Raw genomic sequence first — 25,519 nt, 5'->3', positions numbered from 1 at the left:
TAACATACACAAATAGGCTAAAGGCGAGATATGGCTAACTTACACAAATAGGCTAAATGCGAAAGAAGGCTAACTTACACAAATAGGCTAAATGTGAGATGTGGCTCACTTGCATATATAGGCTAAATGCCAGATGTGACTAACTTACACAAATATGCTAAATGCAAGATGGGGCTAACTTACACAAATAGGCTAAATGCGAGATATGGGTAACAAACAAGTAGGTTAAATGTGAGGTGTGGCTAACTTACAAAAAAAGGCTAAATGCGAGATGTGGCTAATTTACACAAATATGCTAAATGCAAGATGGGGCTAACTTACACAAATAAGGTAAATGCGAGATTTTGCTAACATACACAAATACGCTAAATGCGAGATATGGGTAACTTACCCAAGTAGGCTAAATGTGAGATGTAGCTGACTAATCCCAGAGGGCTAGATGGAAGAGAGGCGAAAATATACTGATGGGTTCAATGCAAGTGGCTATATGATGTTCGACAATACGAGTGATAGGGGTTTAATGGAGTGCAGAATGGCTGCACTCCCCGCTCACATCATACTTACCTTGTGGTTGAGCAGTGTTCATTCCATCTGATTTAAACTTTAAGTGTAATGTGCTTACATAGAACTTTCCACGGGGGCATTTTATAGCATAAATTAGCCATTGGGAGTCACAGGTAGAAAAATGACGTAACATCAGATTTGACTTTAGCCTGCTACAGTTCTTCCAAGAAAGAAGGAGTTGGTCCCATCATGGTGGATGGTAGGGCCCAATATGTATTCCGTCAGGAAAATGTGTTTCTTTTCTAGCTTGAAGGGCATGAATGAGCAGATATGCTTTTGCTGCTGAGTGTCCATGTCACTCACCCATCAGGATGAAAATGTTTTATTTTAGTCCACAGACCAGTCCATATTATCACACAGCAGCATGTCCCACTAAGAACCAAGTTTCACACAATGGGCTAGTTTCATCCTCCTTTTCCCCATGGCTTAAAGAAAGTTAGATAGAGGGCCCAATTCTACACTAAAGAGCAGTAAAAACATGCCACAGATTATCCATAGAAGCTTAATCAGTCATCAGTTCCTAATACAGGCTAATCCCAGGAAGCAATAGGAGGGGCCGCAGAGAGAAGAATTCTGAGATGTGATGAATCTGAAGATGGAGCCACCTCCTTTGAGGCTAGGGCGGTGCGCCCGCTCAGCAACGCCCTCCCTATGGGTTTGGGAAAGCAGGACCTCACTGGGAGAGGCTCTCTTCAAGGGGACAAGGACTCCCATTTCCCATGGGGAACTCCCTCCAACTAAGGCCTTATCTGCATTCATGGGAATCAGGGAAACTGATGTCACATTCAGCTGTGGGACTAAAAATAATACTGACAGTACATTTGGGTGTTTGGCTCAAGACAATGCTGGTCTCTCCATGGTCTTGACAGCTGAGCATAAGCAAACTCCACCCCTTTTTTGGTCACAGAACGTGAATAAAGGCGCAATCACCCTTAAATGTAGGAGAAGAAGCAATCTGCAGAGCCAAGCCAATGACATGAACACGTCATTGAGGAGCAGAGCCACGCTACACTGCGGAGCCGGCTGTGGTGTGGCGAGAAGCTGGAGAGGAGAGACGCTGCCGACCTGGCACAGAGCCGCACAAAGTTGGCGAGGCCAAGGAAGAGTAAAGCCGGCCTTACCTGGAGGTACAACCACCCGGAGGACTTGGTGGGCCCGTTACCAGAGTAACAACGCCAAATCCAGAACTCGAGGGAGGAACGACTCCCCCTTCGCAATGTGAGAGCTGAGGAACCGAGAAAAGCTGAAACGAGTGAAACACAAAACTTGCTTGTGTCTAGGCAGGAAGGCCAGAAAGTCGTGGAGAACACCACCGTTACTGAGCAGATGGCACCTCACTGGAGTAAACCCTACGACATCGAAGGTACCTGGGTTTCTCATAGTGGCGGGGAGCAGAGAGACCATAGAGCGAAATGGGAAGAAGTAAGAAATACCCTAAACCCATACTAGTAGCATGAAGGCCCAGAGAGAGGGAAAGAACCAAGTAACAATCAGGGATACAGGAAACAAAAAAGTTTGAATATTGTAATCAGCGGGAAGATTAGAAAAGCCGTGGAGAATGCCACTACTACTGAGTAGACACCTCCCCACTGGAGCAAACCGTGCCACATTGAATGTCCTGGGTTGCTCTGAGTGAAGGGGATTAAAAGGGCAGAAGGAATGATTTCCCTAAACCCACATAAGGATAAGGGGAACCTGGAGAGAGAGGAAGAACCAGACGATAATAAGCATTACAAAACCCAAGAAACCTAAGCGGTGGCAAGAGGGATTACCCATATCACACAGAAATAAGCATGGCATGGAGACAGAGAAACTCCAGGGTTAAGGGAGCCCAAGAAACCCGAATATTGTAATCATCAAAACCCCTAAGAGATAAGAGAGACACGTGGAAAGAAGGGTTACCAATACCCTGGGAAGATAAGTGATTCATTGGGATAGAGAAACCTAAGGGAACCATCATTATCTCCAATCAAGCACCACGGTAGAGTAGATTGGAGCAAAGCGGGATCCTACTGGGGGTGACCCCCACCCCTTAGAGGACAGGCAATCCCTAAACAGGGATATGCGTCTCCCTCCCTTATTTCAGGAATCTAATAGTTTTGTTAGTTATATGGGAATTAAACTGCATAATGACTTACCACCTCGCACAACAACGGCTGGTATAGTTTCTGACCCTTTTCAGGCACCGTCCTCAACTCGGAACAGAGAATGGGAGATAAACCCACTCGCTTGTTGAGTGGCGGATAAAGACAGTCAGTATTAGACCTAAAGAGGAGAGAAGCCCGCAGAGCTGCAGAGGAGCAACCACCTCCTACTTGGAGGTGTGGCAGAGAGAAGTGAGCACACACGTAGCATGGTGAATCGACCGGCGGATGAGCCAGCAGAACGCTCAGTAATCCTGCCGGGGCCAGGACCGGAGAACCCATCACATGAGAGTCTCCTGCAGTGGAGAACGCCGGAGCAACAAACAAGCGGCGCAACGCGGAACCGATCCCGAAGCCCAAAAGGAAGGGAGCGCTAGCTCCATCAGACACGGAACACCTGGAGGAAGCCGGAAGGAAAAAACAACTTCGGCCTACATGAACGCCTGCTCGGAGGAGCACCACATGGAGACAGAAGGTAGGGGGTTGCTCCAGGGAGCTGCGAGGAGGGCAGAAAGGCCAAACCAGACCCCAAGGCGGGGTGATACAGGCAGAGAGAGCAACACAGACCCTAATATGGGAAGGGAGAAATCAGACCCGAGGCGACGTGAAAGAAACCAGGCCCCAAGGTGGGCTTAGAAAAACAAAACATTAATGCAGGGTGTTACAGCTGAGACCCTGGCGAGGGGTAAAAACCAGGAGGTAACTGAGCAGAGAAAACACCACATTTCCTCATGGGGAGTCCAAGGGGAGTTCCTGGTGTAGACTTATGAACCAGGGGGTTCCCGAAGTTGGAAGACGACACAGGACTGAGACAAAGTACTTGGCAACCCAGGGAGAAAGGGACTAACCAAAGAACGATATGCAACCCGATGAGGGGACGGTGGAAGAGACATTTGGTGCCTTTACTTGAACTGTGCAACGGGACAAGAAACCCCTTACGGATAAAGAGACATCACAGTGGGGTCAGAAACCAGCTGCCATTCTATTAGTTGGGACCTGATTGTACCCTTGTTAAAGTTTGGCTCTTTTTTAGTTTAAAGTGTTAGAGAGAGAAATCAGTCTAAAACAGGTTTCTGGACGATGGACTTTGAAACATTTGTAGGACATCTTGACAAGCATTTGTTGTAGCCTCTTTTCTTTAAGTGTAGGGATGAGAAAAAGGGACAGCTTAGGTTTTTGGTGTTCAAATAAAGAACTACTTTACCCAAAATGCCACCCTGTCCGTCTCCTGATTCTGACGTGCCACAAGGTTCACAAAATGTTGACATGTGCTCATTGTTGGTCATAGGCATGTCTTTTTGCAGTGTCTTCTCATTGCAAATAATTGAAAGTAAAATAAAACATAAATAATAAAGGATAGCAAAAGGGGCAAAGGGGCATGGGAAGTTGCATGGCGGGAACAAAAGAAAAAAGATGGGCAAGTTTCTTTCGCTTCCCACTTAAAAAAGAAAAGTTAAGGCAAAAACGAAAATAAACATTAAAAAAGCTGCACTGAAAACACCACAGATGAAAAAAAGATATGGCTATGTTTCAGCCTCCACAACTTAATTGGCACCAAGCTTGAATATCAACTGGGATATTAGTTTATTCAAGGGTAAAATGTAACTTTTACCCCATTTGTGTAACTCGCATGTTTGTTTTACCTCTTTAGTAGGTCCAATGATTTAACGGAACCAAAACCAGCTCCCTGTATCGTCTATTGCATACTATATAATTTACATTTACAAAAAAACAGATTAGGGCTTATTTCACTGGTCATGGACTGTCTGAAATCAAAGTCACTATTTAAATTAGAATTCAGCATGGCCAGATTTAGAAGTTTGGCACACCTTTGCTGGTATCCAAAGGCCTAATTGTTGAGCTTTTTACCCTGTGATCAAGGACCGTAGTTTAGGGCAGTCAAGTAGAACAGCAGAACTCAACAGAACTTGGTGTTTACTGCAGCTTACCCCAGAAGCTTCAGCTGGCAGCTCTGTTAACATTTCATCGTCTGTGCACGGGACCCCTGTGGTCTCCCTTACCGCAATACACACCTACAATCATGGGAGATAGGGGAGTCAATCAGAGAAGCAGCATTTTGTGAAACATGCAGTCTACTTTGGAAAACCTAAGACAGACGCTTGTTTCATTCACCACTACTTTCCAGGGCTTGGGCAACCTCCCTGCATTACCTGTTGTTGGTTTTTCAGTGACGACTCTGCTAGCTCCTGCTTCTTTAGTTTGGCTCTCTCTGAATGCATCTTTTCCACCACCTGACGTGCTTCAGAAAACTTGCGCATGAGGAATTCTTTTTCTTCCTTCTGATTGGCCTGGAAGTGTACAAACTCATTGTACCGTTGACGCAGCATGCGATTACTTTGATGCAGGGCCTCTGCCAAAAACAAGAACAGCAATGAAAGAAGGGAGTGGAAAAGTTAAAGCATCACAACAAAAGCCCATTCTCTATCTCCCAGCCGCCTGCTCTATTTCTCTCATATCTGCTCTCCCTGAGTTCTCTTTGAACACCTTTTGCCATTTACTTTACTACAATGCCCCCAAGTTGCTTACTTATCCACCTCTTCTAAACTCCTCTACATGCCATCTCTCCCCTACTAAATCCTTCAATGCCCCTCCTCTCCACATACTCTTTTTCAAATACTCCACTTTCATGACCTCTCTTCTTCCTTTGTCCTGTCAGAGGCTTTCCCTGAAGACTTCGTTTAGTTTCCAAGTTGGCAACTAATCTGGGAAGGACAAGGGCATGCTTGGGCTGACTTGGATCATTGAGTGGTAGCAGAAGCTGAGTAATCAGGACTAAGAACATCCGCATAGCAAGCCAAGAGGTTTCGATATCCCCCAAACTCAATTTTACCAAGCTCCAGACAGAGTAGAATTGAGAAATCTTCTCTGATCCGCCAGCAAGTGATGGGGATCTGAGAGGACAACTGCGCAAAAATACACATACCACACCGTGGGCGGACCCATGAAGGGGATGGATTGTGCATCCAAGCCGCCGTTCTGATCTCTGGTAAGGGAAATGGGAGTTATACCACTGTCAATTATTAGTGGGTTGGAGGATGTACAAGGATACATGGCAACACTTTATAACTTTGAATCAGGCATGGTCCACCCAAGCGTTAAGGCAAGTACATTTTCTGTGTTTGAAAGTAATTTTCTGTACAGAATAGCAGGTGAGTAAACTTGAAGAAAACACCAAACAGGTGGAGTCACAGGTTGCTTTCAATTCACTAGACACTGTTTCACTGGGAAATCACTACCACTATAGAATGCTTATTCACACTCAGCCATGGTACATGTTTCTCCTAAAATAAACAGGGGAGATGGGACTAATGCTGATTGGCTGAGCAAGGGATGCTTCCGATGCTGCATAATTACAATGGGAGGATAAAACGTGCGCAGAGGAATGGTTGGCACCCTCAGAAAAGCTATCAAATGCTCAGACACCCAACAGTAGGAAAATATCTTTCCAGCTTCTCTGAAAGGACTGCTGAATGCTTGTGAAGGAGGAGCTGATGAAACATTGAGAACTGAGAAGCCTGGACAAATAGTGTCTCTGCGTTTTTTTTAATGCTAATGTGATCTCTGCATATGAAGCTGTAGGAGAACGATAGTTTGATCCGTTAGTAGTGCCCTTTGTGTGAGAAACAGACATTACTGTGGCATGAAAACGGCTTGTATTTTGTATGGCATCTGAAGTGTCTGACTCCTTAGTTGTACATCTGTTGATGGGGCTGAAGGTAAACTTTGAATAAATGAACTGTACAAGCTGAGGCAGTGAGGTGAAACTCCTCTCAAGGGCTGGTTTGTATTTCAGCATTCTAAAAGCCCACTCAATCTTCGATCCCTTTTCGTATTAATGTGGGTAGTAGGTTGACCCCTTCTACACTGTAGCTTTCGTCCACCTTTCATAAGTGCAAACTCATCTATAAATGGAGTGGTTCTCACATTTCTTTGGGTTATCTTCGGAAGCACATGGGTTTAATGGAGCTCGATTGTTTTTTTTAACAAACAATTTAAAGGTGTCTGTCTGTAACAAGGCTGTAGTGTTCACTTGGTGACTTGAGATATCAATCCAATCCCTCGAGTTCAGAACCACTTTGTTTTTTAGGTGTTGCCCAATAAGTTGACCTGGTAAAAGATAGGATTCTCTTTATTTGTTTAGCAGCAGGTGGAATCACCTTTATTTAAATTGATGGGGTTCATGGATTGCAGGCTCATCCTATACTGAGAAGAGCCCTCTTCTTAGGAAGGCAGGGATAGATAGAACAGGGTGTTTAAACTCTACACTTCTGTTCTCCTCAATATCAAGATATGGCTGTTGTCCATCATTGTGCTTGTACTTGCTAAAGATTCATGTCGAAGCAGTCCCTGCCTAACTTGGAAGGTCAATGGCAACTGCCAAACGTTCTCCATTTTGCTTCATTAAGGAGTAGATAGAGTTGGTTGCTAAATTATGAGTGTGCTTGAGTAAGTGGTTGTTTTTCTGTAAAGAAGAACTGCAAAGTCATTTTCCAAACTCATGGCAGTGCATGGGCACATTTAGAAGACTCCCCCTTGCTTTTTCACCTCTCATTTTGGCATCAATTAAATGCAGTGCATTAACCTTAGCTGTGGCGACATAAGATGCTACACGCCTGACGTAGACCTTAAAGGACTTCATTGAGCCAGATGCCAAATGGAAGGTAGCCTTTCAGACTAGAGAAAGAAGAGGTGATATTGAAGGAAGAGACTGAGACAGGAACACAATGTGGGCAGAACAAAAAGCAGGTGCATGGGCTAATAGGTCATTATATAAAGTTATCCGTCTTGCGTTTTATTCATCGGCTGTGACTGTTTTCACAGAACTGCGAGTTGGGCAGGCAGAGTACGTTTTCATGCATCTATGCCTTGACCGCTGCATGACGGCTGCTGCAAATCACTTTACAATGACAGTGAGGAGGGGGCAAAGAGGGGTTGCTAGCAAGAGATTGCTGATGGGACAGGTTAAAGGAAGGGTGAGTCAAATGAGATTGCCTGATGGACGTGAGTGTTTTAAGGGCTTCAGGTACATTCAAAGGTTTGCCTGAAATTGAGGAAGAGTGGGAAGGAGTTCCCCAGGGGTCAGCCACTCCCTGCCTGCAGGCAAATCTAAGGTTTGTAATGCACAAGATGGAGCACTACTCGGTTCTATAAAGCCCCATGTTGCGTCTGTTTGGAAGGCTTTGTTAAGTGTTCAGGTGTTTGACATACATGTTTGCACAAGGTGGAGGATTTTGAAGTTAACACTTGCTTTTTGGAATGCAGAAGAGCAGAATGCAGTGCCTCAACGTGGTCCATCAGCTTCGATCTGTGGATAAGTCCAGGCTGCGTACTTCCATACTTTCTTGGCCATCAATTTAGATAATACACCTTAATGCACACCACTGCAATAGAGGATACCAGAGAGAGGCCAGCAATAGCAGTGGCATGATCTCGCTCAGAAATGTATAGGTGGTAGAACAAGTTTTGATCACATTGTTTAGCTGTTGAAAACATATTAACTCATTGTCAAAAGTAATTCCAAAGTTGAAAACAAGCCGAAGGAAAAGACGAATTGCCCACGGAAGCGGGACAGTCAAATCTGAGCAGGGAGCCAAGACACGAGAAGCATGACCTCCATTTTTGCAGAATTTAGGCAGAGCCACTTATGCTACATCCATTCCGTGATGTTATGAGAAGGTTTATGATATGCCAGCAACCCCCATGAACATCAGATATTCTGATGTGTATCTATGCATTGTCAGTAAACACATGATAGTGGACATTACAACAACCTTGTCATGTACTATTTAAAAAGGGACTGTGAGAACACAAAACCTTGTGGTAGTCTGCAGGAGACATTAGTGGCTTCTGACAGGAAGAGTGACCATTAGAACTGCAGGTTGCAGTTTGATAGGAAGGGCTTGAACACACTTCGGAACGGTTTCTTCAAAGCAGTTCATCTTGACTGTTCATGAGTTTGAATTCAGATCCCACCTCCCCCAAAAAAGACAGAAGGCCATTCAGTTTGCAAAGCACTCATGGTCTAAGCTTTGCATTGATTTATCTAGCAACTGGAATTATGCTGACATGCTCCGGCTCCTGAGGGAATTGCATGGACATGAGGGAAGCAGACAGACCTGCCACTTTTACATGTTTTTACATTGCAGGCAAGTGACTGTAGCAGAGGAGGACTTTAGTCGATGATCTTCACAATGGTGCCCTTTGAGACTGCTCACAGAAGGCTAGGGGGTGATTGGCAATGAATGTCCTGTAGGTACACACATGGAAGTCTCAAAGAAGGTGGTGCATTGTGGATGCGTTCTTTGCATTTAAAAATATAATGCTAAAAATAGGTCTTTTAAAATAGTGCAGGGCTCTGTGAAAAGCCAGAGGGTGTTTCACAACCTAGTCCCCAGGGATCCCATACTCAGGTGGCCAGGGAAAGGCCATTGCTTTTGGATCCTGTCCCTGGGGGTGGACAAGCGAGGGAGGATCACCTGGATAGGGGTCCTCGGGGAGAAGCACCCAATAGTGATTCATGGATACCACTCTTTTTCCACAACCCATCTAACCCCTATCCTTGCTTATTTTATGGGAAACTACAACTCCCATAATTCCTCCCCACTTAACCTTGACAATAGTACTCCACCAAGGAAGATGTGGAATGAGGTTAGAAGGATTACCTCACGTGACTTGCATTGGCCCTGTCCCTGTAATTGTTACGCTCACCTGGTATCCACGGAGACGCCACCCAGCCCTGGTTGGATGATTTGCACTTTCGAACCCTCTCCCGGTCCCTTGGTGAGGCCTCTGGTTAAAGATGGGTCTGCAATATAGGAGAGCTGGATTCAATACCAGATTGTCTTTATGTTTTCCCACCTCCCTTGGCCTCAACTCCTTCCTCCCTCTTGGGCCTTTTCCTCACCCTAATATTGTAAAAGGTGGATTCTCCATCCTGCTCCTTGTGGCAGGGGCACGTAGATGTGGGGGGCGAGCAGCGACCAAGTTACTTCACTGGTGCAAGCCCCCTGTGAGAATCTAGGCCTGCTGCGACTCCGTAGGTTTGCTGCTTTACAGTCTTTATATGCAGTTCTTATGTTCCTCTTAGTTCGAATAATAATGTCTTGCTTCTTTCCTTTTAGGTATGGAAAGGTATTTTGGTGTTGTCATGCAGTTTAAAGATGGGCATGGGCCAGTAGGCGAAAGCGCGGTGTGCGCGATGCTGTCCGGTGAGTAATGCGCGATGCGCGGCGCTGTTTCGTCTTTTATATTGCTAACCTGTGTCTTTTCTCTCCTTGCAGGTTGCGATGTTCCTCGCCGAGCGCCGTAATGTTCCAGCAATGATACTGACCAGGAGATGACTACCCAGGTAGGAATTGTGTGGCTGTCTTCATTCGTGAGGAACCGTGAGTAAACGCTTACTAATGATGTCTTTCTTTCTCCTCTTTCCAGGTTATGGTATTCCAGGATGCATGCAGTGCCGGATAATGGAGTTCGTACCTTCAGGTGAGTGGAACTGAAGTCGGCGATGGATTGAAGACAGGATACTGTTCCAGGTAAGTTTCGTAGTGTTCTTTCTCTCTCTGCAGGTCCTTGGTTTCAGGCAAGCGGGCATCAAAGAACTGGACACGGTGAGCGTTACGCTGCCCACAGCAGAATAACGCAAAGCATGTTCTGCTGTCTGGGTGTGGTTTAAATAGTGAAGGAGAAGATTCAAACTATGAACCCTCCCGTCCCCTGCACACTGCAAGTGTGTTGGATATACCAACTACTATAACCTAGAGGTAATGATTACTATAGGTAAATGAAAAATATTCAAACAAAGATTTTTTTTGTAAAACACGTAAGTGCATATATTTTGTTTTTAAATTTTCAAAGTGCAACTTTAAGTACAAAGACAAATGCAAAAACAATCTCAGTATTATTGCAGAGAGCGAACGACAGATGAAGAAATGTTGCCAGTAGTCTGCTTTTGAGTGGCGACGCGTTTCGAGGATGGACACCTCTTCTTCTTAGGCCTAAACAGACTATAAACAAAATGTGTATATTAAAAAAAGGGGATTTGTCAACATATATTTGTGCAGTAATACCTAGAAGTTCAAGGAAGTTCCATAAAAAGAGTCACTATTACTGTGGTTTCAACATTAACAGTGCTGGTGTATTCACATCCAAATTTCTTTTTTTTGTGTTTTTTTGTTCACATCAAATTAATTCACTGAAATGCCATGATCAAAGATAGCCCAATATTTACATTATTTGAAATCATTTGGAAATTGCTAAGGGCCCAAGTGGAGTAAAGAAACTACCTGGCATTGCCGGTAAACCTGAATAAACATAGTTACCTGGTAATGGAAGGTTGAGAAATATGGATTCAATGTCTAGCATCCCTGAGACAGGAGGGGATGATGCATGTGATCAATGCCGGGATTGACTTCAAAAGTGAAGATGCTGGTGATTACTCAAGATGTGTCTCAAATGAGCCAGCCTATAGGGGCTAGTTCGATCTGTAAGATATATAGGTAGAGGAAAAAGACTCATGTCAAAAAAAGGGTTAATACTAGCCGTATAATCCAATGAGGACGCATCACTGTTCCCTGTGGACAGAATTAGTCCTTTCTTGAGTTATAGTAATCTAAGCATCCTCATTGGATTATACGGCTCACGTGTAATCCGGATTTCCCTTTCTAAAATGGCGGACTAGTTACCATGGTAACGATCGCCGATGCCTCTACGCTCATTCTGCGATGAGGCAGGTGGGGAACAAGGGCAGACAGACAACGATCCTACTAGGCCAGGTGTCTTTCTGATCGCGCATGGGGAAAGGGGAAGGGGGAAAAGTGCTGTACATGGTTAGTTGAATACAAATTAAATAATAGGGCCAGCTGGTGGCAAGTGCAAGGTAAATGCCGGGAGAAGGGGCTGAAGGATACAGAGACAGTCCCGTAGTGCAGGTAGACAGTGCAGGGAAAAGTGGCTGGGCCAAGGACCGAGATCGGTGAGACCAGTGGACCTGCATGCCCATGTGCCCACTACGAACACGTTTTCCTTGCTTTTCCTAGCTCTTCATTCATTCATTTATTCATGCATCCATTCATTAAATCTTCATTCCGGTATAAAAGCGTGTAAAGATTTACTTACATTATATTTGAAATTTCCATTGTGTCTCTTCGTAATGCAGTCTGTAAAACGGACCGTGCTTTCTGAATATTCTGCCTTATCGTCTCTTACATTATTGCGCACCCCCTTCAAATGTAGTTCTTTCGGCATGGTCCCTGTCTCAAGGTCAAAAAACAATAGACCCTTATACTTCCGGTGCGACTTGTGGGCCTCATCTGGGCGCGAGCTGAAAATCAAAGCCGCTGTCCTTCGCATTCTTTATTTGCAACATCACGTAGTATAGGCATCTGTGAGAACTTGAAGTTTAGAATCCGTCTATGTAGTGCGCCTCAATGTGCAAATGCGAACTGGCTTCTCTCTCAAATGCCACGGCCCGCTTGGCTGGCGCGTTCTAAGTGCCCCAATTTTGTCCCTGTTGTCTGCGAGCTTTGCAGCCCAAATTGAGACATTTAATTTTTGGCGGAAGGTCAGGGAAAGTATAAAGTACCACAGGAGTTGAGTTAAAAGTGAGATTTATTGTTTGTTTGTTTTATTATTTGCAATACGCAAGCCTCCCCTCCGTTAACCGTGCGCAGCATTTACATTTACATGCGATGAGAGATGAGAAAAATATATACATACACATATATGAGGTGAATAGAGAGAATTCAAAGATGACACCCAGCTTGTTCGCCACCCATGATGGTGAAGGTAGGGGGTTAGGTTTACAGGTACACTGTACAATAACATTTATTTACAAAAAGACAATCGTATTGCAATTATTTAAACCGGGATTTGTACTTCACAATCAGCTGTGCTTCGGGTGGGCATGGCACAGTCGCAATGTTCGGTGGCAGTGGATCACTGCTCTGCACAGAAACGTCCAAAATTCCATATCTGTGCTTCTCTAACACAGCAACAATAAGGCCTTTCACAAAGTCGAACCGCATTTCATCATAGACTGGTTTGATCACCCATTGCTTACTTCGTTTTGAAAACACCTTAGTGTAGCGAGGCATCCTTACTTTACCCCTAGTCCTAGATTGTTCACGTCCGACATTGGTGTTATGGGCCAAGACCGCTAGTAGAGTGCGAGGTTTCATGCCCCGAAAGCTAAAATGCAAGCGCTTTGGCCTGTACTTTAGGCACATATTGTGGAACACCTCCAAATCTCCTGTGTGACAGAATTCTGTCAGTCCTCTCAAATCTCTTGATAGAGTTTTGTCGAAAACAATCTTCTCAATGGCTTTGTGTGTCGGTGAAGATGGAATCAACCACTTCTTCTTCCGTGCCTCCTCTGTGGACAAAGGGCCATGTTCACATTGGTGGAAATGTTGATTTGCTGTCCAACGGTGAACGTTGGTACAGTGGTACATCAGTGACCGCCATTTTTCAAGTAGTATTTCCACTGACCCTTCACAAGTTTTTGAGCTCCACCAAAGATGGTTGGTGATAGAATGTGACCACTGCAAAATACTTTCAAAACCTTTTTTTTTCCCTGCAGCCGAGATTTTCTTATTGATTGATTTAGCAAGATGCCATACGTCAAATTGAGGTTTAATATGTGGGAACTGCTCTCTCATTGTCTTGGCAATTGAAACGTGTCTATCCGTGGCTATGAGGTCGATGTGCATTCCCCTTGATTGTAGATATTCCACTGATTTTATAAATCCTAGTTTCTCCATGGCCACTAACGATGTACATTGTGTTACCTGCACGACCACCGAACTCACAATTTTCTTACTATCCATGTCTTGAAAGTGGTAGGTGCAGTACTTGGCAGAAAATCCAGGGCTGTCGCACTGTCCATCGCCGGGTAGCCTGAATCGTTTGCCTTCGAATGTACTTGCTAGAGACAATTGTTCAATTTTCCAAGCATTACTAATGGCCGGAAACAGATAATCACGTTGGTATATGTAGTACAGCGCTTTAGAAATGAAATGGAGTCCCACAAACTGAAAGAAAGCCTCTAACTTTCTAAAACTGGAGCCACTAAAAAGTGATGCAGCTGCACACAGTAGATTGCCTGCTGGCAGTTTCCCCAGCATCGGTTGTGCGGACCATGAGAACCTATGATTTAATCTACAGGCGGCATTTATTTTGACGTTACTGTCTTTTATTTGACGAGTCACATTAATCAATGGCTTCCCACATACTTTCCCTCTAATGGAATGCACACATTTCAGCATACTTATAATTTCCATCACACAACTGTCGAATACAATGTATTTGCTCTCTTTCATTAGACTGTCATCCTGCGTCAACGTTGTTTCGGCCTGTGACGTTGTAGAGATTTCAACACATTGGAAAGTAATATCGCTGATATCAAGTTCTGATGCGTTTTATGGATGTTGCGGCTGGTTCATTCTCTGTCATTTCGACCTCTATTACTTCAACATTGATGGGAGAACACGACAATGTCGACAGGTTTTTTGGTGACAAATTTTTGGCGGGTGTAGATTGTGTGAATTGATCTGCAACTACTTCAGAGCTATCTTCAATACATTCAATAACATCTTCTTGTGGTGGTGCGGTCGCAACTGTAGCTATGGTCCAATGCAACTTTGCTGTAGTCTCCAAACACAGTTAATTCATGTTCTGGCCATTGGACATGAGCATCTCGAGCCTGAACACGCCTCGCCTCAATTAATAGTTCCTCCATAGTGTACACGGTCTGGCAAGCCACATCTCTCATTCGCTTCACTGTCTGTGTATGTATAGTTCTGACACCCACGGGTAACTGGAGGAGAGATTGGAAAAGGGATGTTCAGTTTAAACACAAGATGGAGTGTGGTAGAATTGACTGGAAAAAAACATAAAATAGTCCCCAGCACAAACATTTTTTTAAAGTTATGAACTGTTTGTAACTAACCTTTTTTGGTTTTTTTTCTTTGCAACTTTTTTGACTCGTCCTTCAACATCTGCGCGCTGTAGCTCCGATTCGTTTCCGCATGTCCTCCCTTCCTCTTGCGCTGCAACAACTATATTTTCTGTATCCGCATAGACAGCACGGAATGAGACTCCATCGTCTCCCTAAAACATAGTACTTTCATTATTATGTATCAAAATATTGTTAGCATAAAACACACGTGAGGACGAACACACAGGTACATCTCAATAGCCAAACACGATTTAAACATTGTGTGCAACAATCAAACGACAAGTATTCGACCAGTGATGATCTATTTCGATGGAACTGTCAGTATCCTACCTCTAGCTCTGCATGGACTGCCATAAATGGTTGTATTGGAGATGAGGCATCCGCATCTCCCTGAAACACAGTACTTGCATTAGTATGCTTTTCAATATTGGAAACACAACACACACTTGTGGTCGACGGCACAGGTACATATAAAGAGATAACCACAAATGATGCATTGTCCAAAAGAATCAAGGAAAATCTAAATATGATCACATTTCATCGACTTATTTCTCCGATTCCTTTACACCTGCATCATCTAAATGAGATGTTGTGATTGTGGTGGAAGCTCCGTCGTCTCCCTTAAACACAGTACTTGGGTTAGTATGGTTTTCAATATTGGAAACATAACACACACTTGGGGTCGAACGCACAGGTACATATAAAGAGATAACCGCAAATGATGCATTGTCCAATAGAATCAAGGAAAATCTAAATATGATCACATTTCATCGACTTATTTCTCCGATTTATTTACATCTGCATCATCTAAATTGGATGTTGTGATTGTAGTGGAAGCTTCGTCGTCTCACTGAAACACAGCACTTGCGTTAATAGGGAAGAAAGTATAGCAAATGGAATCACGTTATATGATCACGCATTATGGAGCTGTCATTATCCATACCTCGTGCTGCTGAAGAATATCTATGGATGTTGCAAATGTAGCGCGCACTTCCGAAAGCTGTTGCGCCGATTCGTATAAGCATGGTCCCGCTTCCACTTCCCCTGGAATTACTTGAATGTCAGGCTCTGCATCAAGTGCAGGGGTTGATGCTCCATCAACTGCCTGAAACATAGTACTTGCATTAGTGAGGATTACATTAGGGAAAACTTAACACACACCTGGGGTCGACAGCACAGGTACATATCAACGGCTAACCACGAATGAAACATTATGTAGAACAATCAAACGACAAGAATTCCAGCTCTCATGATGACGCCCGATGGAGCTGTCAGTATCCATACCTCCTGCTGGTGAAGAACATCTAGAAATGTTGTAGATGTAGCGGACGCTTCAGCATCTCCCTGAAAGACAGTACTTGCATTAGTATGGATAACACTAATTATAACTGAAAACAAACACCAGTGGACGATAACTAAGGTGTATATCAATTGGAAAGCACTAACCAAACATTCAGTAAAATAATTACACGATAAAATAAAACTATTACTTGACATGCATAAAACAAGTCTGTAGCGGATTAGCCTAGTAAGATTACCTGATACACGCTAGAAGTGGTTGATAACTGCGACCACGTCAAGGATGTAGAATGTTCTTGCTTCAGATTCAAGGGATAGTCAAGAAGTTGTAAAGGTAAATTAATGATTGATAATGAAATGCCAATATTAAAAATAGCCATGTAAGGCGACAGGATACTTGAAAAAATGCTCAATACAGCACAGTTCCCTGTTCCCATATATATACATTGCGTTTGTGGGTTATGAAATCGAAAAAGAATATATTGATAAATGTCATTATTCAAAAAACTATACACTCATATCAATATCGAATATTACAAGGGATAGAACACCTACAATATCAATTAATCCGTTCGGATACCTACACCCTACCGCAAGGCCTAAAGCTAAATCCGGACACTTGACTCACCGGTGGCGGAATGTGGACGAATAGAGTGGGAATAGCGTTTGAGCAATTTCCGTGTCGTTCGCCGTTTATTCTTCTTTGTTACCCAAGATGTTGTGTACATGTCCAAGGAAAAGTGCCGGCTGCAGATGCGGTATCAATCACCCCTCTTGTCCTGTAAGACTTGTTGGACTCTACTTTCCAGCTCATCCAGTGGATATCCGCAATGTCTGACCCATTCTCTTATTCGATCAACAGTTTTCGGGAATACATGCATTTTAGTGCCTTCAGATTTTGCATGGGTCTTCGAAGGGCAACCGCTAATCGAACAGGCAGGCATTGTTGATAAATCTGAAAAGTAAATATCGACATTATTATACAATCTTCAAGAATAAAGATTTGATACAAAAGTAAATTAATCATACAATGATCAATGCAAGGTTTGTTTTGGTCGCAGGAACTATACCAGTTCATTATGTGCGGCTTAGTATTTGCATAAGTTGCAGAAATGTATAAATGATGCGACTAAAAACTGAACATGTGAGTAATCCCTTGGATGTTCTGTATTGCACGAGAAGGAAACATGCTTACATTATAGACTGGACCCCCGAAGGATGCAATTCGATGACAATAGACACAGATGAAAATAAATAGATCTATTGATAGCATAGCAATGGAAACTCAAGTCAATAGCAATGAGACCAATGAACCTAGCACTATTGTGTACTCAACTCGCAAATAGATAGAAATTTAAAAATCTGCGAAATATGACTAGGATACATGGCCTTACCTTGACCAACAAACAGTTGGATTCAGCAAGCAGAGCAATATGTTGCAGGAGAATAGGTGGGTGGCCACAGGTAGCACACTGATGGGTTTGCTCTAAGCGGTCACAGAAGTTCACGGATAGCACGACGACGAGCAGATTAGCGTAGATCTCAGTGGTTGCAAGTAACACGTTCAGGAGTTGACTTGCAAAGCACAAAGATGTTCTCATGAGACATATCAAGTGGTTTATAAAGTATTAGAAACAGGGGTGTGTTTGTGAATGAATGACGTATGTATGTCGTGGTCTTATGGGGGCGGCCTGCTTCAAGGGGAGGCCTGGCTGGAGACACGGGGTCTGAGGAGGCCATGTGACCGATGGCCCCTTGGCGTGGGATACCTTTTGAAGTGTACATGTAGTTTGGCACCTTGGCCTTTCGCGCCCCTGGCAGCCCCCCATGCCAGCGCTCATCCACTGGCGCGAACCGCCTTTATATCAATATATAGTATATCGTCTTTATATCAATGATAGTATATCGTTGCTTATCAATAACAAATGCCACATACCGGAGATTCTTGTGAGCACAGACCCACACTTCAACGGTATATTATAGTGGTCAAGACCCTAAGGCCTGTATAATCCAATGGTAATTGTTAGTATAGATATATGTGTGACTTTTATAGAGACATAACCCACTGAAAGACTTTGAACAAGTGTTTAGTGTATGAATTATCGAGAATATGTAATGTTAGCTTAGATAGATAGTGACCACCCTGCTTGACAGCGACCAGACCTTCACCCATTCGGAGCACTGATGTCTGACGTCCATCCTTGAATGGAGACACACTTGATTCCTTTAAAAAATCGAAACAACCGTTGTTAAAAAATATGTGGTGTTTTATTTTGTATCTTATTTTCATGACACAAAAATACAAGACTTTAAAGTTTATACAGGTCAGGTTGCAGCACAGCGAGAGAAAATCCCCTGTACTGACCGCTGTCACTCAGGAACGTTTCTCTAATGGCACGAACGGCACAGGCGGGTATCACTCTTCGAACGCGGTGTCCAAGCCTCCCGTGGAGCCACCATGTAAAGGAACGATAGGCCATCAGCCTGTACCACCTGTGAAAAGGAATGAAACAAACTGTTTTTAAATGACCAAGATAAGTTTAATAAACGTTTGTTGTCAATGACAATGGCATTCTGCACGGACAAATGCTATCTAGACAATGCACACTATTGAACGACTTACATGCGTTACAATGATATGTAGATGTAATTTTGGATATAGTAGAAGAACATGAAATAGGAGTGGCATGACAAGCAGAGTATACTTACTCGTTACTCGGATTACGAGGACGAACAGTTGCGTGAAGTTCGTGCATAAGCACCATCATTATTCTCAACACGGCCCGTGTGAGGCAGGCTGCCCTGAAGTCAGGCAGCTTGGTTATGCATTGCGGTCGTGGCTCGCCTTCCGAAATGTAGGCCAGGCATCCCGAGTTTTCTCGGCAGCAGCAGTTCTCGTCCTCAGTTGGCATTAGCTCGCACCGATTGCATGTGCACCAGGTGGAGATGCCGTCCATTCGACTAGGCCCAGGCTCCTCATCTGTTGATTCGTCCTGCCAACTGCCATCCGAATCCCCATCGTTTTCGCATGCTTCCCTTTCCAGTAGTTCCTCCTCAGTATACTCGGGCTCGTACATGTAGGGCATTATTGTAGCCATTGTTTGTTAAACAAACTAAAATAATTTATAGCGGTGGTACTGGTATCTGTTCACACGGGCTACAAGCGGCGAAGGTAGCTGACCAGAGCACTGAAACGAGTCACAGAATACTCAAAGTAACACAGAGAGAGGAATGGAATCAAACATCTGCTGCTGTGTGTTGTGAAACAGTCTGTTTATACTTATTGAGGAAAGAGGCGTCCTGCCATTTCCATGGCGACACGTCATTAGCTGAAGCGCAGCGAATGTTGACACAAGACGTGCTTTGGCGTTGGGAAATGGGCGGTACGAGTCTGCTGATGACAGGCTCAGGGGCCGGGGATTTGATTTAGTGCCGCAAAAGCAGGTCAGCCAGGGCGATGGGGGAAATGATAGGATTATCCGAAAATGGCGGCTCCCTGGTGCTTGTTTTTGCGTGCGTTTAATGGACGAAAACTCGGGTAAGGTCCATAGGAAAGTTTTCTAAAATCGAGCCACTTAGGCTTAAAAAAAACATGGCCGACCCGTAGGGACAATAAACATTTTTACTAGACCATGCCTTTAACCCTTTTTTTTTTTTTTTTTACAAGAGTCTTTTTCCTCTACCTATATATCTTAAAGATCGAACTAGCCCCTATCGGCTTGCTCATTCGAGAAACATCTTGAGTAATCACCAGCATCTTCACTTTTGAAGTCAATCCCGGCATCGATCACATGCATCATCCCCTTCTGTCTCAGGGATGCTAGTCATTGAATCCATATTTCTCAACCTTCCATTACCAGGTAATTATGTTTATTCAGGTTTACGGGCAATGCCAGGTAGTTTCTTTACTCCACGTGGGCCCTTAGCAATTTCCAAATTATTTCAAATAATGTAAATATTGGGCTATCTTTGATCATGGCATTTCAGTGAATTAATTCGATGTGAACAAAAAAACACAAAAAAAAGAAATTTGGATGTGAATACACCAGCACTGTTAATGTTGAAACCACAGTAATAGTGACTCTTTTTATGTAACTTCCTTGAACTTCTAGGTATTACTGCACAAATATATGTTGACAAATCCCCTTTTTTTAATATACACATTTTGTTTATAGTCTGTTTAGGCCTAAGAAGAAGAGGTGTCCATCCTCGAAACGCGTCGCCACTCAAAAGCAGAATAATGGCAACATTTCTTCATCTGTCGTTCGCGCTCTGCAATAATACTGAGATTGTTTTTCCATTCGTCTTTGTACTTAAAGTTGCACTTTAAAAATTTTAAAACAAAATATATGCACTTACTTGTTTTACAAAAAACCATCTTTGTTTGAATATTTTTCATTTACCTACAGTAATCATTACCTCTAGGTTATAGTAGTTGGTATATCCAACACACTTACAGTGTGCAGGGGACGGGAGGGTTCAAAGTTTGAATCTTCTCCTTTTTTTGTTATTTGTAGAGGTCTTGTGCCAGGATCTCAGTTCCTCCCCCGCACCTTAAAATTTAAATAATAGTACTCCTTACAACTCTTAAACATTTAGCATACTAGGTTGTGCACCTATTTTGGAATTACCTTGTGGTTTAAATAGTCTCAGGTAAAGTAGTCCAGGTAAAATAGTCCCAGGCCTGCCACACCCAAAGTAGTCCAGGTAAAGTAGTCCCAGGCCTGCCACACCCAAGACTAGACCGCATAGCTCAGTTCCTTGTAACTGAGCTATGTGTGTGCCTCCATGTTGGCTGAACCCCCCCCAAGTTAAATAGTCCCAAGTAAATAGTCCCATTCTAATGTTGGTCTTCATGATGGTTATGAGCCTGGCACCAAAGGCGCCAGGACTGACTCCAAGAGAGTCTTGGATGAGGTTTACGGCCTTTGACCTGGCCCTAACTGGAAGGCTGAGTTGCCAGTGAGGGCCAGGGGCAAGGGTCATGACAGTAATGAGGCCAGGCAGAGTCAGGCACGTAGCTCTAACAATGTACTCCTGGCACTTATTAACACTCACTGTGAAGATAAAAGGTGGCGTGCACAGGTACACTTTCAGCGAGGCTCAGTACGAGAAGGAACAGCTCTTCTGTGGCTGATGCGAACCAGACTGTGGAAGGTGGAAGGCCAACGGACTGATCGACAGTTGAGAGGATCAAGAGAAAGCCAGGCAAGATTTCCATGCTTTTGGGAGGCCGTGAGCGTCCAAAGAGCAAACCCGAGCGAGCAGAGGAAAGAGACCTTCAAGTTGCCAGAAAGCAGCCCGGGACCCTGCCGGGTGAGCGGCGGGGTTGGGGAGGAGCAGAAGGGGTGTTGGTAACAGCCTTGAGCTGCAAGAAAAGGATGAAAGAAATCCAATTAACATGACCGGTGAGTTATCGAGGGAAACAAATGTCTGGTTGATGTTAAAGGGAAAGTGAATGTAATTTGAACGTTGAAGGTTGCGCGTATACAGATAAAACGTGGATGAAGAGAACAATTGTTGAAAGACAAGGATACAAAGTAGCCGAGTGATCCTGCGAGATGAAGTCGCACATTCGAAAGTTTCTGTGAAATGTTATGAATTTTGAAAGATATTACAAGCGGAGAGCAAAGGAAACCGCAATAAGGAAAGAAAGTTAAATAAGAGGAAAGTGACATTTGTGAACTATGAAATATGCCAAGAAGGCAAAAGTGAAATATAAGAACTTTGGAAAAAGCCCAAGAAGGCAAGTGAAAGAGAATAGGAACTACAAGTACCAAGAGGCATTGGTGCTACAAGAGAAGATTGTGAACTGAAGGATTGTTGAAAGAGAGGTCGGAGTGGTCATGCAAGGTCTATGTAAATTCCTTACAGTCTTGAATGTCTTTAACAGTGAAAAGATGTACGAGATAAAATGTGGGAAAGGGAACCCCCACGAAGGAGAGACAGGTTCAAGCCTGGCAGAGGGAAGCCTGTGCAGAACTGTAAGAAAATTAGAATATATGACCTGAGTATTGATGGCAAGGAGGCGAAGTCGAAAGAAGTGATTGAAATACCAGAAGTTGAAACCCTAAATTGAACTGTTGAAATGAACCAGTAAGCCAAAGTGTGCGGGACTGACAGAACTATGCCATCCACCCATCCTTTGTTTTTTTTGAGAGACTCTCTAGACCCAGTGGGGTTGAACGTGGGGTAGGGAGTTGGTGCTGAAGCCATTTTGTTAGGTTTTCTTAGTATTTCTTAGTATAGGCTTTTTTATTTTGACCAGATTGACTTGGACGTAATTTGTTATTGTTGAATGGTCAAGATTACTCCAATTTTAGAGTTAGGGCAGTTAGGAATTCTACCATCCCAATCAAAAGTGTAAATAAAGGTTTTTGGAACTTGCATCTATTGCATCTGTGTCTACTATTGATACAATGCCTTCCTCACAGCTTTTAGATTACCTACTTAGGGAGTCCCTGTATGCCCATACACTGGCAGGGACATTGAACGAAAACCCCACATTCTGTAGTGTATGGGAAACTTCTACGTGCTGCTACAATCATCTCAGTGCCTCATGTGAGGTCAGTATGGCCTATGTTAAAACTTTGTGTGATGTGAGACACCTTCCTTCAGGTGTCTCACCTGCTAGTCCCTGGGGATCTGTCATCCAGGTGGCCTGGGGGTGGACCAGTGTGGGAGGATCACCTGGATGGGGGGGGTGTTCGGGAGTTGAAGTAGGACACCAAAGGGTGAGACGCTGTATCCCCTTCCTTATGACACCTTTTCCCCATCCTACCCAGTAGGATATTTAGAAACTATACCCCTCTCCTTTTCCAACACAAACACTTCGTCACACCGTGGGCGACAACAGACTAATACCAGAGCCGTTTATCTGACATATCCCAACACAAGAGTCAGGCTGAGTCAGGCAATTGCCGACAACTACACACACCCGACTGCCCTTTCCCTACCCCACAGGGATAAAAGGCAGAGCATGAGAACACACTCTGAGCAAGGCTGAACACATGAGGAAACAGCTATTCCAGGATGGCAGTTCAAACGGAAGGGAAAGGTGGCGAGACCTGAAAGGACGTCAAGGAGGGAGTTGTCCTTGCCCTTTTCCATTCAGACCCGCAAAGCCTCCGACAAAAAAACATAAGACCGGGAATCGCAGCTGGCGAATTGTGTGACGGATGACACCGGTACATGGAACCCTCTCACACTGATAGCCAGGGCGGGGAGACGCGGCTGCCATCGTGGCAGCGTCCTTGACTCCAGCGGCAAGAGAAACGCCAACGAGTTCAGCAAAGCCGGCATGTCGGACGAACCTGATAGTAGGTCAGACTGTGTTAGACTCAAGGATGCAGTGGCAACATTAAGAAGATTAAGACATAGAATTCTTTTGTGAACAAACCTGGTACCAGAGATTGAGTGGTCTGGCGCCACATAGGCGCACGTTCGGAGATCTCAGGCTGGTACCTCTCTCCTGAACAAAGAGAATGTGTTGAGCTGGAAAAGTATTGAAACTCCAAGTACCAAGAGGCCATAGGGAAGGCCGACGTGAGGTGTCAAAGTGGTAATACAGAGGAGGTTTTGAAGATTGTGAAATTGTGAACCCGACTGAGGGAATTATGAAATAGGCATTTGTGCCCGGCCGCGGGGAACGCTGTGTGAACTGTGATTTTGTGAAACCCGCACTTGCCATGGGCGAACAGAGTGACCCAGCGAGACAAGATTGCCCTTCGGAAGTATCCGTTTCAATTGGCAAGTGCTTTGGGAGGTTGACGCTTAAAGAAGTATTGGAGCCCAGCTGAAGTGGATCCAAGGGTGAAGGGTAATCACCCGTTGTGAAGGTTAACAGAAGGAATTTTTGTTTTGTTGGTTTGGCATATCAGGCCCTCTGAAGCAAGAGACTTTGCATGAGAAGTGACTTGGGCACAGAAGGCCCTGATATAGAGAAAAGGAAATGTGAACTTGTGCCAGAGAAGCACAAGTGTGTCCTGTGCTCAAGAGTCCCACCTTGTCCCGTGCTAAAAACGTGGGCAAGGGAGACCCCGGCCATAACATCCTGATTTATCATTTTGTGAACACTTCTTTCTTTTCTTGTGAACATTATCCCACATTATTTTGTAGCATAGCTGTAAGGATTGGCAATAGGTTTTAGTATAGGCCCTTTTTATTTGACTCCACTATGACTGTATTATTATTTGATGGTTGTAGCCTGCTCCCATCTTAGATTCAGGTTTAGATTAGGCGTTTATCTCACCCATTATACAGTTTAATAAACACCCTTGAACTGTGATCACTTGTGTCTGTCTTACTTTGATGCCATGCCGTCCTTACAGTGACCTGTCCACTGCTACATGTGTATTTTTATCTACTGATAAAAACTGCTATACTATATATGCTCGTAGAAATGGATTTATTGCCATATTGTGTTAAAAAACAAAACATATATATTACTTCTACGATTCATTCCGACTCATTCTTGTCTTTCGCACTTCATTTCACTCCAAAATGTATAAAACTATACATACAAAACATTGTGCAAAAATTAGTTTAAAAGTTATAAAGTGCAACTTGAATGGAATGGAACTATATAGACATTCAATTCTGCATTAGTTTACATTCCACATTATTATTCTAAAATTCTCTAGGTCTTGATGAGAATGATCACTCTATGTAGGTTTTCATAAACATGGATATTTTCCCTTTGAAAGTGCCAAATCATTTGCCTCTTTATTAACTGGTCTACAGACTCAATTTATCACATTGTCCGTGTTATACTAAAGTGCTCCAGGCCACTCAAATATACCATGCCTAATAGCTAAAACCATATATCTGTATTCCAAGGCTACTTCCAGAGTGGAGCAAGTCTCAACATCTAGACTAGCGCTAGTTTCGACGCGGGCTATGTCTTCTTTAGGGCGAAATATTGATGGGTACTGCAATTCAAACAAACATACAAGGTGAGTGTATACAGTAATGTGCAACATAGATGCACATGTGTCAGAATCCCTGGAACCTTCCCCTGAATCAGAGATTACTTCTTCCCTCTCACCCGCACTGCTGGAATCAAGGTGTGCCTTCTTCCTACTTCCGTTGGATCGGTAGTCCTTTCTTTGTGTAGGTAGGGTCTACCCCGGTAGGAAGCCACAGTGACTGCTTGCCCGGTTAGCAGGCCTGTGGCCCCTCTCTCTCTCTCTCTCTCTCTCTCGAAAACCAAAAAATGGGAAAAAGACACAGCAGGCATAAAAACCCCCTGATGTTTGGGACTGGAGTAGAACGATGCACGCTCGCTACTGTCCAGGTGAAGTCCCTTGACAATGGTGGAATCCGAACAGGAAGGCCGGTTCAAGACTGGAGGGGAGGGCGAAGGCTGAGAGGAAGAACAGCGAGAGAGAGTCCTGAACGGGACCCTAGAGAACCTGGAGATGAGCCCCATGGAAAGAGGTAGCAGCGGTTGCCAAGACAACCTGAAACGCACAGAAGGAAGATCAGGAGTCTAAAGTGTGTCGTACTTGGGAGAACACAGAGCCACAGGAGGGCG

The 25,519-nt window shown here is 44.0% G+C and overlaps 1 protein-coding gene across 8 annotated transcripts in view; it reads right to left on the bottom strand.

Moving 5' to 3' along the window:
* IKBKG (inhibitor of nuclear factor kappa B kinase regulatory subunit gamma) overlaps nt 1-25,519 on the bottom strand; it is a 1,113,418-nt gene that overhangs the window by 838,843 nt on the left and 249,056 nt on the right. For 4 of the 8 annotated variants that reach the window (XM_069645292.1, XM_069645287.1, XM_069645286.1 and 1 more), the window contains exons 3-4: nt 4,880-5,079; nt 4,658-4,741 (exon numbers count right to left, since the gene is read on the bottom strand). In XM_069645292.1, coding sequence (XP_069501393.1) covers nt 4,658-4,741; nt 4,880-5,079 — 284 coding nt within the window. The remainder of the gene's footprint in view (nt 1-4,657; nt 4,742-4,879; nt 5,080-25,519) is intronic. The other 4 variants (XM_069645293.1, XM_069645294.1, XM_069645288.1 and 1 more) reach the window with 1 other exon arrangement.

This window comes from Ambystoma mexicanum, chromosome 2p (genome assembly GCF_040938575.1).
Source record: "Ambystoma mexicanum isolate Mex_15411 chromosome 2p, UKY_AmexF1_1, whole genome shotgun sequence".
In the NCBI taxonomy this organism is placed as follows: Eukaryota; Metazoa; Chordata; class Amphibia; order Caudata; family Ambystomatidae; genus Ambystoma; species Ambystoma mexicanum.
The sequence above is the reverse complement of the archived record's forward strand: the minus strand, read 5'-3'. Positions and strand labels throughout refer to the sequence as shown.